Below are 14,124 nucleotides of genomic sequence, written 5' to 3' on the forward strand. Positions count from 1 at the left end.
TCTGAACGTTCAGACAATGCTCAGCAAGGCTTTCACCTGCACCCTTTGCCATTATCTCAGCAGGTTCTCTTTTGAGATTTGATCTAGACTCGAGGGCACAATCTGGTGAGCATATCATTAAAGGCGAGGACTGATTCGGGATAGTCAACATGGCTTTGTGCGTGGGAAATCATGTCTCACAAACTTGATTGAGTTTTTTGAAGAAGTAACAAAGAAGATTGAGGGCAGAGCAGTAGGTGTGATCTATATGGACTTCAGTAAGGCGTTCAATAAGGTTCCCCATGGGAGACTGATTAGCAAGGTTAGATCTCATGGAAAACAGGGAGAACTAGCCATTTGGATACAGAACTGGCTCAAAGGTAGAAGACAGAGGGTGGTGGTGGAGGGCTGTTTTTCAAACTGGAGGCCTGTGACCAGTGGAGTGCACAAGGATTGGTGCTGGGTCCTCTACTTTTTGTCATTTGCATAAATGATTTGGATGCGAGCATAAGAGGTACAGTCAGTAAGTTTGCAGATGACACCAAAATTGAAGGTGTAGTGGACAGTGAAGAGGGTTACCTCAGATTACAACAGGACCTGGACCAGATGGGCCAATGGGCTAAGAAGTGGCAGATGGAGTTTAATTCTGATAAATGTGAGGTGCTGCATTTTGGGAATGGAAATCTTAGCAGGACTTATACACTTAATGGTAAGGTCCTAGGGAGTGTTGCTGAACAAAGAGATCTTGGAGTGCAGGTTCACAGCTCCTTGAAAGTGGAGTCGCAGGTAGATAGGATAGTGAAGAAGGCATTTGGTAAGCTTTCCTTTATTGGTCAGAGTATTGAGTACAGGAGTTGGGAGGTCATGTTGTAGCTGTACAGGACATTGGTTAGGCCACTGTTGGAATATTGCATGCAATTCTGGTCTCCTTCTATCAGAAAGATGTTGTGAAAATTGAAAGGGTTCAGAAAAGATTTACAAGGATGTTGTCAGGGTTGGAGGATTTGAGCTACAGGAAGAGGCTGAACAGGCTGGGCCTGTCTTCCCTGGAGCGTCGGAGGCTGAGGGGTGACCTTATAGAGGTTTACAAAATTGAGGGGTACGGATCGGATAAATAGACAAAGTCTTTTCCCTGGGGTGGGGGAGTCCAGAACTATAGGTTTAGGGTGAGAAGGGAAAGATATAAAAGAGACCTACGAGGCGACTTTTTCATGCAGAGGGTGGTATGTGTATGGAATGAGCTGCCAGAGGATGTGGTGGAGGCTGATACAATTGCAACATTTAAGAGGCATTTGGATGGATATATGAACAGGAAGGGTTTGGAGGGATATGGGCCAGGTGCTGGCAGGTGGGACTAGATTGGGTTGGGATATCTGGTCAGCATGGACGGGTTGGACCGAAGGGTCTGTTTATATGCTGTACATCTCTATGACTCTAAATGAGCCAGTAACTGGAGCTCAGAGAAGAGCTGAAAACCAGGCCCCTACTCAGACCCAAGCAGAATGGTTTTGGCCAGAGTACACAGACAGGCATAGGAACACCAGGCCAGTTTGTCAGAGTAAACTGCATTGATAGTTGTCTGAATCAACTAACATTCTCAGTAATGTGCTGGCTTCAGGGTGTATGTAGTTGATTGTCTCCATGGATAGGCTGGCAGATGTCATGGAAACCTAGATCCAATGGAATGCTCAGTGACTGCCGGGAATGCTCGCAGATCTGCACAATAAAAAGGCAAGAGGTGCATGACAGACCCCCAATCTCAGGGAGGCTGTTTGGTATCACCGGACAGCTGGTGGGGAGGCTGTACTGGGTAGGATTTCTGACCCCCCCCAAGATTATCCACCCAAATCCTCCCCAGCACACAGCAGGGTCCCTTCACGCTAGCTGTATACATTGTGGGAGGGTTAAGGAGCACATAGGTCGAAGGGCAGGTGAATAATTGCACAGAGCCTTTCACTTTGATAACTTTGTACATATGAACCAATCTTCATGTGTTTGATTGTCATTTTATCTGTAGAACCTGGTTACATGGCCATCATATCAGAGTTAAGAACATCTTTCTATATCCCGAAGATGATGACAGTTGTATTGGTGATCTCTGGGATGTATCCAAAAAAGCCAATGCTATCAGGGATCCTTCAACCACTACATTCATGAGTGCATAACCTTGCACTTTAATGAAGAGATCACTGAGGCCAAAGATAATGTGCCTGCATTGTAATAGGACGAGGCTTCCATTCACTTTGTACATTGCCTGCTACCTTGTGTGTATCACTGTGATCATTCATGAGTACACACATCTCTGGGGGAGATGTAATTACTGCCTCCTATGTTTTCTGGCCACATACTACAGTAAAGGATTGAATTATTATAAGCAATGAAATGGTCATCATTGCTGGAGGCCAGGATTGGTATTGTGTATTATTGGTTAATGCATGCGCTGCAAATGAAATGCAAATGTGTGAACTTATAGCTTGATTAATGTAATTGTCCCCTGATAGGTCTCATATCACAAACATGTCCATCCCCATGCCTGCCCCGAATCCCACAGACCAAAAAACGACATTTGCTCTTCCATTGTGAATGTACCAGTAGCCATGTATTGTGGAGATGAAGTTTGGTTGTAGGTGGCATGCTGTTCATTTTGTGCTCTTGTGAATGAGTTACATGCTCCATTTGGCAGTCAGCCCACCATTCTTCATGTTCTATTTTGTGTTACGTGCCTGTCAACCCCATCAGCTTTCAGGCTCCCCATGTTCCCCTACAGCCAATTCATTTGACTGTGAATATCATCAAGTATCCAGTCATACCTCATAACGAAGCTTCCAGTCCTGGCAACATCCTTTTAAATCTTTTCTGCACCCTCTCAAGTTTAACTTGCAGCAGGGTGACCAGAATTGTGTGCAGTATTCTATAAGTGGCCTCACCAATGTCCTGTACAGCCTCAAAATGACATCCCAAATCCTATACTCAATCCTTTGACCAACGAAGGCAAGCGTGCCAAACGTCATCTTCATCACCTACCTGTGATTCCACTTTCAAGGAACTGTGAACCCACACCCCAAGATCTCTGTTCATACTGCCCAGGGCCCTACCACTGACTATGTAAGGCCTGCCCAGACTTGGTTTACCAAAATGCAACACCTTACATTTATCAAAATTAAAGTTCATCTGCCACTACTTGGCCCATCTGGAAAAATCAGAATTATTTTCTCTATATTGAGATTCAGATTATTTCAAACTCACCTTATTTTCCCACATTTCTAGCCATTGGCCATGCCACTCAAGAGCTGGGAAAATTCCACTCATCTTTTGGTTTTTTTTTAATAAAGATGCAGTCATTGTGATTATAGTAAAAAGAATTAACTCAATAGCTTTGACTTGATTTAGATCCATGTTTAATGTCTGAACTCCAGATGATTCATTTGTGCCAAAGAGAAATAATTCAAAGGGAACAGAAGATAATTACTTCCACTGCTGCTTTTTAAATGGCTTCCCCCATTCCATAGTACATTCCTTGTCTGAGACAGTGAGTGTACAATCTCATCTGCTCGGTAACTTCCTTACAGACATTTAAGTTGGTTTATCTGAGCTGACTCATTTTTCAGTTTCCTCTTGTAAACTGTGGGAATATAAACTCGTCTTTTCTCTGTCCTTCCTCCTGACGTCACGACGCAATCAAAATTGTTCAAGGAATCCCACCCACAAGTCCATAATTGACCAATAGTTTCTCCATGTTGGCAAATGAGCTCATTTTGCTCTGTATCAGCAAATAGATTCCATTTTAAAAATAAACTAGATCCTTGGCATTCTTTGAGGATATCTACAACTAAATGTGAATTAATTATTAAATGATAGAAGTGGGCTGAGTTTCTGCTGAAGGAATTAAAATTCTAGCGCCCTGGAAAATTATTAGAGCCCAATTTTGGATGTGGATCAAGCAGCACAACACTTAACTGATTAAATGGAAGAGATAAAGGTGTGCTACTGATCCTCCTGTGTCATCGTGAGGTAACCAAAATGCTGACTGCAGTTGTCACACCCAACAGGGCATTCTGCAGTTGTGGGGAGGTGCAGAGTTGGCTAGGATAGGGTTGAAAGGAGGCAAATGAGAACTAACAATGACCTGAGGTTTTCTCCTGGCTCAACATTCGGGTAAATTGCTGAACATTTCTTTCATTACACCCTTTTTGAAAAATAGTTGGCTGCTGGCAAAGCTTCCATGTTAGAAATTCTGAAGTTTCATTTCTACCCAATTTTGGCAAAATGTGTTCCATCAGTCCAGGAGTTTGCTCATGGTCAGGCATCTGCTTGTTTCTACCGGGGCCCAGGGATTTGTGTCAATCCTGGAGGATGCGTGCAAACATTCTGGTTGTTACAGATGGGTTAGGGAGTGAGCAGTGCTTATTCCCAGCTGTCTTGCCAAGTCAGTCCTGGGGATGGCCCATTAATGGTGAGTATCCTTATGAGGGATATTCCATGTAGTCCTGGAGCAAGAAGGCAACTGGAATTCAAGGATGGACTTCATTATACTGGGCCACTGAAAAAATTGCAGCAATGATGAGGGATGATTGTAGGTGTTGAGTGATGCCTCAAAGCGAGTGGGAGGGAACTGGGAGCTCAGGGTAGGGGTGTTCAAACAGGTCACTGTAACTCTGGCATCTACATCGGGAAGGTGTTGGGCTAAAATGGGCATAGGAATTTCCGATGTCTGGGTTCTGTAGTTCAAGTGAGGACCTTGATGGTTATGTAAAGGGAGACAACAGAAGTGGGGATACATTGACAGCCAAAGGGGCCAAAGCAACAGCATGGCAAAAAGGCACATGAAGAATGAAGGAAATTTGAGTATCACTGGTGAAGCTTGCAATTTACTCATTCTGAAACAAATTCGGAACTTTGCAATATCAAATTAAGAGTCAGTTGCACAATAACTATGCAAATGGCAGACACCACATGCAAAGTGGGCAAAGTAAGTTACTGTTTTTTTCTTTAGGAACCGATAAACCCTTGAATTGGATTTTGTCCTGGGGTAATTGCAGTTTTCAAGCGCCCATTGGTTTAGAAGTGCCTTTCATGTATCTTTTTAATTTGAACTTTATTGACACATTGGTGCCTAAAAATGCAGCTTAAGAAATTATGATCATCGGCAATCAAGTTCATCAATCAATCATATTGTGTACACTAATTACCTCCTGGTCATTATGAGCTAAACAACTGTAATGAAAACAAAGTCATTAAAAAAAACCTGAACTTCCTATTTCACAGTCATATCCACGGCAAGTATTGGAAGGGGCTATCATTGTGGCTTACTAGCAGAATCTCTACTCACAATGTTGTATGAAAACTTTGGTGTACAATGTACAGTTGGAGAACGCTACATACCTCAGAAATCCCTATGGCGGCATGACAATGAACTCTGGGAGCTTCTCTCCTGTACTTTGTGAAAGCATGACATGAGGCTTTGTGATAGAACCTGTTCATGAAAATTGCTTTATTTTTGTAACATGACCCACAAATGATGTGTTCATGGATCTCACATGGACAACACCATTGCTGGAGGTCATGTGGTCTTAATGCTATTCTGTAGGCAATATAGAAAAAGACTGTAATTACAACTTCTGCAAGCTCAGCAAGAATAAATACCTCCATTGGCTGCTGCACCGCTTTCAGAGGGAGAAGGAGCAAGTGAATGAGGTGGAGAGGAATGATGAGACTTCTAGAGGCTCACTGTCACTTTATTCAACTGACTGAAAGATGGTGGAGGCACAAATTTAAGGATATCCAGGCCCAACATCACCAAAATGTGCCTTCTATTGGTCAGGGACTTATGCTCAGAATGAGTGGGTGACAACTATATTCTAGTGGTTGTCATGATCACCGCTTTCCTCAACCTTTATGCTAGTGGTTCAGTTTAAGGAGGAACTGGGGACCTATGTTGCATCTCTCATTCCTCAACTTATGAATGTCTCTGGGATATCACTGTTGCCATTTCCTCCAACTATTTTTATCCTTCCCCATGGTGAGGAGGGTCAAGCAATCCAGGCTCTGGGATTCTGCCCTATTTCATTATTGTAGCATTTCTTTATTGGTATACGGGGTATATGGGCAGTGCTGTCAAGGCTAGCATTTGTTTCCTTTGAACTGAATGGCTTACTAGGTTATTTCAGAGGGCTTTAACCAGGTTGTAGTAATTCTGTAGTCAAACATAATCCAGATCTTAGTGAACCATTAGGACATTAGACCTAATTATTTAAGAACGTCATTTATGTAAAAAGAATGTTATTTAATATAAGTCGCTCATGTAATAACTGTACAAGAAACATCTCTAGATTTGGTCTTGAGGCTTTTCTACAAATCAAGCCAATGAAAACTCCACTTACAGTCACGTTGAACCATGTACACTCTATAAAGTCGATAAACAAAAAAGTACTGGTGACCATATGATGCCTCACAACATCCCAGTACATTTGGATTGTAATTAACATTGCAATATATCAAAATGGCAGCCAGTTTGTATGCAGTGGGAGTCCACGAAAAATTAGATAATAACCAGAAAATTTTCAAGGAATCAAAATATTGGCCAAGACATTGGAACAAAACACCTGAAAGAGTGGAAGTATTATTTAGATATCCCATTTAAAAGACAGAACTGCCAACTGTCCAGCATTCACTGTACTGTCATCAATTATTAGCTTAGATTTTGTGCTCAGCACTCTACAGCAAGACATGGTCTATACCCTCCTGTGCCAGAAGTGAATGTGCTACGCAGTGAGCCATGGTTGCTGCCTAAATGAGCATCAAATTATGTTTTACAATGTGATTTGGGACAATTTGCTTTAACGCATAAAGAAGTCAAACATTTTGGTTAAAGGAGAGTGAATACGCTGATATTTCTTGGTTCAGTGGACCTCTTCCATTCGATAAAAGATTTTCTTTCTCAGTACATGTATCAGGATATTCACTGATTTTCTTTCCTTATGTTCCCTTTGCAGCAGGAACTGATCTATTACACGTTCCACAGAGGGAACACTACTGCCAACCTTGACTTTCTGTTGCAGCGGTGCAATGAGGTTCAACTGTGGGTTGCTACTGAAATCCTCCTCTGTAGTCAGCTATCCAAACGGGTGCAACTTGTCAAAAAGTTCATAAAGGTTGCTGCTCAGTAAGTGGAAAAAGCATTTTGTACAAATAGGTCATAAATGGATTTAAAAACAAGAGCCGACCCAAGGTCACTCTGTTTCCAGGACACATCTGCAGCTCTGAAAGGGATATATCATTGACGTCTGTGTTTGACAAAGCTTTTCTGTGGTGCTAGGAAGCAGGAACTGTTCACCATTTTCATAATATCCTACACTAATAATGCAGTTTGGTATAATTTACATAATTGCATTGTGTTTGTAAGATGCTGATTTTGATGCTGAGTAGTGGAGAAACTTGTGGTGATTTGACATCTTTTTCCAAAATGAGGGAACCATTTTAAAAACTCTGCTGAAAAATAATGAACCGTCATATAATTATCTTTCTATCCTTTCTATTTGCAAAGAGAAAGCTCCTTAGCTAATTAGGGCATTTGTCTCCAGAGTTACTGAACACCGTAGCACAGAGAAGTGTAACTAACATGCATTTGACTGAGCTAGTGGGTCCTGGAGGCTATTATGCTAATCAGTATATCTTTGCTAATTCTGCTCCCTCTTCCTGTTGGGTTAGTCGCTCCTACAAGTCAGCCTCAGTGATGATGTCATCATCACCCATTCCCTGTAGAAAAATATTTTTAAAAAACCAGAAAACTACTGTACAACAAATTTGATCACTTTTCTTCCTTGTAACTTGGAGCCTTAAGAGTTAATTATACTGATGATAAGGCTTCTTTTAGCAGCCATGGGCCTTGGCATTAGCCCTCGGAGGAATGTTCTGAATGAGTTATAATAGTCTCTTTAACTCAAGTAAAAGAACATTTGGAACTCATGGCCATCCGAGAGCAATTCTGTTTTACACTATGTACAGAAATGAGCCCTGGGATGCTAGGGGAATATTTGATTTATTACTGGAACACTACAATTCTCAGGTGATAATTCATTACATGGATAGATTATTGTTTTATATTTCGTTGGTGTGAATTACCATCCAATGGGGAAATATATTATTGCTTACTCCCACGGTTTTCTCATTTACTCTGAGCATTCTATTTCAACAAAAAACAAGGAAATGCATGTTTATTTTTAATTGCCTAATTATAGAATATGAAAATCTCTAGAAAACACACTTTTGTTAAGATCCTGCAGAATAGAATTGCATTCTCAAAGGTGTAGCAGATAAGGTACCCTGCAGGAGGTGAAAGAGTTTAAATGTTAATTTGCTTTGTGAAATTGTTTGGCTTCTGTTGTTATGCAACACTAATTGTTTACTTTCAGTCAAAGGATCACATATGCAAGCAGACTGTCACCAGAAAATCAGAGCTGCAAATGTGTGTTAATGAAGCACAAAGACCCGCCATCGCATTTCTGCTCAATACATTGTATTTATGCTTGGAAGAAAAAAATTATAAAATCAAGCATTAAGGAGAAAGCATCCTGCTTGTTGACTATCACTTTCCATGAAAGCCAAAGACTATAATATATAGATGGGTGGAGAAAAGAATAATTATCTACTCTCCTAATGTACATAAAAACACAATAATTTGAAAGCAAGGCTTCAAGAACTGTTCTAAAAGAAATTATGATGGCTATAGAAGTCCTTATGAGCTATTAACTTCAGGCACACAAAAATCCATGGTTACTAACTCAAAAGCCCAAATTTACAGAAATGATATTTAATATACATAGTGTTCTGAGTAGAAGAGTTGGGACATCATGTTGAAGTCACTTTGAGTACTGTGTGTAGTTCCGGTTTCCTTATGACAGGAAGGATATTATTAAATTGAAGAAGCTTCAGAAAAGATTTACCAGGATGTTAACTGGAAATGGAGGGTTTGAGTTAGAGAAAGAGACTGGAATAGGGTGGGATTTTTTGTCACTGAAGCATAGAAGGTTGAGGAGTGACCTTTATAGAGATTTATAAAATCATGAGGGGTGTAGATAAGATGAATAGCAAAGGACTTCCTAGAGTGGGGAAGTTAAAAACTAGGGGGCATTTTTTAAGGTGAGAGAAGAAAGTTTTAAAGACGTGAGGAGCAACTTTTTCATGCAATGGTTTGTTTGCGGAATGAACTGGTGGAAGAATGGTTGATGCAGGTAGAGTTACAACATTTAAAAGTCATGAATAAGAAAAGTTTGGAGGGATCTGGGCCAAACTCAGGTGAGATTACTTTAGTTTGGCAATATGGTCAGTGTGAACTAGTTGGACTGAGGGGTCTGTTTCCTTGCTGTATAATTCCTACTTATAAATATAAATATAACTCTTACAGTCTACATCACACTTCTTAATGATTTCTTGCATCTGAATATTTGCCTTTAGTGTTTCATGGTCAAGAAAACCCAAATTCCTCTATGATGCACATTTTTGGAGTCTTTCTCTTCATTTGAAGAATAATCTACTTTTTGATTCTTTCTACCAAAATGCATGACCTCACATGTTCCTACATTGAAATCCATCTCCCAAGTTTCTTACCCACTTACTCGACCTAGCTGTATCCTCTTGCAAATTCCTTACGTCATCATGTCCTCCCACCTATTTTGAATCATCAGTAATATTGGACGAGTAACACTCTGTCCCTCATCCAAGTCGCTTGGAGTACAAGTAGATAATGAATTATTAATATAGATAGTAAATCATTGAGCCCTAGGACTGATTCTTATGGCATTTTATTACTTAAAGCTTTGCATCTTCAAAGACACCAATTAATCCTAACTTTTGTCTTTGTGTGTTAACTGCATTACCCCCAATACCATGTGCCCCTATGTTGTGCAATAATTGTGGTTTCTTGCCGAATACCTTCTGCAAATCCAAAAACAGTACATCTACTGATCCCCTTTATCAACTCTGCTTGTTTACTCTCAAAGAGATCTATCAAACCTATCAAACATGATTTCTCTTTCAGACAGCCATATTGACTTTGTTTGATTGAAGCTTTTCTGAATGTCCTGCTATTTCTTCCCTAATGAATAGACTTGAGCAGCTAATTGGTGCATAGTATCCTGCTTTCTGTCTCCCTCCCTTGTACAGAGGTGCAATATTAATTATTTTCTTTTCTGCAGTAACCCTTCCAGAATCCTGTCTAGAATATTTCAATCGATGCCTCCACTATTTTTGGAATTTTTTTTGCTGACCATTATGAAAAATCTGAAGAAATTTCTGCTTCTGCTTTATTCACTGGCTTATCCCTTCATTTTTTTTCCCAACCCATTATAGACCATTTTTACTTTTTACCTCGGTAATTGTATTTAATATGGCGGGTCTTTCTCTGGAGAGCAAGTTAGTTGCCACATCTATCTCTACCACCTGTCCACCATTAAAACAGAAAGTGGATGTTAAACACTTTTTGGGGTTGGTTTTATGACTTATGAACTACCCTTCCCTGACCCATTGGGCATAGGGAGTTAAAATTATTCAAGTCAGCTCAGGTTAGACTAAAAACTGGAACTGTGCCGATGGACCATTTTATAAAATTATGGTCCTACTTTAGTATAAAAAGCAGTGCATGTCAGTTTGTGTGGATAATAGAATATATTCATCATCATACATATTAAATACAGAAATGCCGCCAAAGATCAATGAAGGGGAATGATGTAAATTGAAGAAGTCAGCTGTCAGGAGGATACAGTTGAGTTTTATGTGCAAAATAATGCAAATGATACACTCCCTATTATGTGTTTTTTTTTATTCAGTGCTTTAAAACGCTTGTTACTGTGCTTAGTCAGTCTCTTTCCAACTTGCCACATCCAGGAATAGCAAATCTGACACAAAACAGTTACCAAAGAGACACAATCAAACACCAAACAATTGAACACTCCAGACATCAATCCTCAGTAGTAAAATCTGTAGTTTTTTTTTAATGAGCTCTGTGAAAATAGAAACAACAGAACCTAACCCAAGGAAACATCACCTCAACCCTGCAAATAAGTGACCAAATTCAAATGACAATCCACCATTTACCAAGCCCAAAATTAAATTCAGGGAACAGTAAAGAGAAATAAAGTTAAAGCTTTTGGGATTGATCAGGAAGTTCATAACATTCATCAGGAAGTGTTAAAATGTAACAGTAGGTTAGCAGAACTTATTTACACTCTGCATGATTTTGCAAAATCCTCCACATTGTGGAGCTGGTTGGTTTCTGGATGGGTGCCTTCTTACGATGATTATTATTAATGCTAAGTGGCAATGTTGCTTTTAAGTTGCATGGTCTTGTGGCTGCACAACAACCCAAAAATTTCCACATAAGCCCCAAACATGCATAATAAGTACTTAACTCAATCTCACATGCACAACAAAATAAAGAATACATTGCGAAGTATTGCCGTTACCTTTAACTTTCACACACATTAACTCTCATTTCTGTAAAGTAACAAATGCTGGCAAATAAGAGGTAGAAACTTGTTGAACAGAAACTGCTTCCATCATTGTCTTTTCATTTTGCTACAGTTAGCACATTTTAATCTATGTACTTAATATTTCGATAGCTAGTAACAACTAATGAGGCATGCAAAGCCTTTGTTACGTTAGGATGATGACAGTGGTACAAATGAAGATGTGATGATTAGATAGTCAGAGGTGACGATTATGTAGTCAAATGTAACTGTGGGGTAACTGTAGATCAGAACTTATATATGACCTGACCTTTGGGATGTGACTTTTAGAGATCAGGTTGAATAGTAAGATTGCTAAAATAATTGATAATAGCATAGTCAATCTCTTGTACCCTATCTAAACTAATCAAGAATCCTGCAGGACTGAATGACATGAACCCATACTGTATTTATCAAGATATGTGATTGCGACAGGAAAGTTGGAATAGGAAAATAAAATCTGTACTAAATTGAAATCTAATTTTAATTTGCTAATGTGTGACAGTAAGATACTGGACAGTAGATGGCTGTCCTTATTCCATGAGCAGTTTGCAGCATTTCAGTATATAACAATTTTTGTACATGACACTAGACTTCAAATTTCACAGTTTAATGTGCGTCATCTTCCATTTCTTAGCTGCAGGGCATTGAGGAACCTTAACTCTTTCTTCGCCATAATCATGGGCCTCAACAGTGCTGCTGTCTGCCGACTCTCTCAGACCTGGGAGGTAAGCACTCAAACTATTATCATCAGGGATCTGCAATCTCATTGTGCAACCAAATGATCACGTCCAAATACATGCAACATTATGGAAAGACAGTGTGAGTTTGAGACGGGTGTGAGTATTAACTCTAGTTAACATGCTGGGACATACCATCAATGAGGGTGGAGTTATACCACACCCTCTGCTTTATGGCAGAAAGACCTGGAGAGGCATGAACCAGCAACAATGAGTTATACATTAGACTGCGTCTCTCAAGTGTTGGAAGTGCAACACATTGTGTCTAAATTTTAAATCATTTCTGGAATTCTATTTGCTAATGAAATTTAGTAATATTTTTACCATTTGCCTGTAATTAATTTACTAATGTTTTGCAATTCTTTAAAATATTTTTTACCAAAAGAAGACATGCTTAATAGATCGATTCAAAAGGATGTCAGGGCAATTGAATAAAAAGCTTTGTGGACTATTGTGAGGAACAATCATAATTTGAATTTAATATCACATTTGGGATTTTGGCTTTGATGCTAAACTGCTACCTTGACCTCATCAACACGTTAAAATCCAGGGATGTAAGCTGAATCTGCTGCATACAGGCCTACATTTTTGTGGTATTGGATCAGGAAGTGTGCCTGTGTCCTGGGTGAGGTTCAACACTTTAATGCCAATTTAGATCACACTTGCAAAGAATGGTTGAGAAATAGGAGGCAAAATGCAATTGTGGTCTCATTTGTCGAGGTTGGAGAGTTTGAGCTACAGGGAGAGACTGAATAGGCTGGGGTTATTTTCCCTGGAGCCTCAGAGGGGTGAAGGGTGACCTTATAGAGATTTATGAAGTCAGGAGGGGCATGGGTAGGGTGAATAGACTAGGTCTTTCTCTCAGGGTAGGTGCGTTCAAAACTAGAGGGCACGGGTTTAAGGTGAGAGGGGAAAGATTTAAAACTGACCTAAGGGGCAACTTCTTCACACAGAGGATGGTGCATGTGTGGAATGAGCTGCCAGAGGAGATGGAGGCTGGTACAATTATAATATTTAAAAGGCATCTGGAAGAATAGGAAGGGTTTAGAGGGATATGGGTGAAATGCTGGCAAATGGGACTAGAGTAATTAAGGATATCTAGTCAGCATGGACGAGTAGGACTGAAAGGTCTGTTTCACTGCTGTACAACTCTATGACTCTATCCCTTTGGCATTCAAACTTCAGACATATTACCACATTCATTCAGCTCCTCCTTGACCCTCCATAAATATTGTGACCATAATATCAGATGTTAAACCATCAATAAAATAACACTCCCCAGCATGTGCACAGAGATACCACAAAATTGACTTTGCATTTTAGTAATCCACATTTAAATTGTTGTTTGGTTGAATAGAATTTTACCTGAACCCACACTTAATTCCTTTTAACTCTTACGGATGAAATAATGAACTTGTGAATATTAAGTAATATAACGGGCTTCAGATGTCCACAAATCATTTGAAACATAATGGCAGAATCAAGTAATTTCGCCTCTTACACTTGTTGCACCAGTGAGAAATGGGACTGTGCTTGGTTTGTACCTCCTCTCCATAGAGCTACCTCTGCCCTGTATCCTGTAATGCCTTTGGTTAACAAAAAAAACCTTAGCTTTAAAAATAGTAATAATTGATGTGGTTGCTATTTCTGAGTTCCAAATTCCAACCACTCATTTATTGCAGGTAGAAGTGCTTCCTATGTTTACACCTGTCAATCCTGGCTCTCATTTTTAGACACTGCTTCCTATTTCTAGGCTTCCTAAACAGAGGAAATATCGTATCCCAAATAACTTCATTTATTTCCATTTAATATTTCAGTGCCTTAAATCAAGTTTTCCTTAACCTGTTAAATTCCAGTTCATGTAATATCTCCTGACATTGGTTGGAGTCCAGTGACAAGGTGAT

The 14,124-nt window shown here is 39.7% G+C and overlaps 1 protein-coding gene across 3 annotated transcripts in view; it reads left to right on the top strand.

Annotated features, from left to right (window-relative positions):
• rapgef5a (Rap guanine nucleotide exchange factor (GEF) 5a) overlaps positions 1-14,124 on the top strand; it is a 180,102-nt gene that overhangs the window by 151,826 nt on the left and 14,152 nt on the right. For all 3 annotated transcript variants that reach the window (XM_072575316.1, XM_072575318.1, XM_072575319.1), the window contains 2 exons: positions 6,972-7,141; positions 12,118-12,208. In XM_072575316.1, coding sequence (XP_072431417.1) covers positions 6,972-7,141; positions 12,118-12,208 — 261 coding nt within the window. The remainder of the gene's footprint in view (positions 1-6,971; positions 7,142-12,117; positions 12,209-14,124) is intronic.

This window comes from Chiloscyllium punctatum, chromosome 8 (genome assembly GCF_047496795.1).
Source record: "Chiloscyllium punctatum isolate Juve2018m chromosome 8, sChiPun1.3, whole genome shotgun sequence".
Taxonomy (NCBI): Eukaryota; Metazoa; Chordata; class Chondrichthyes; order Orectolobiformes; family Hemiscylliidae; genus Chiloscyllium; species Chiloscyllium punctatum.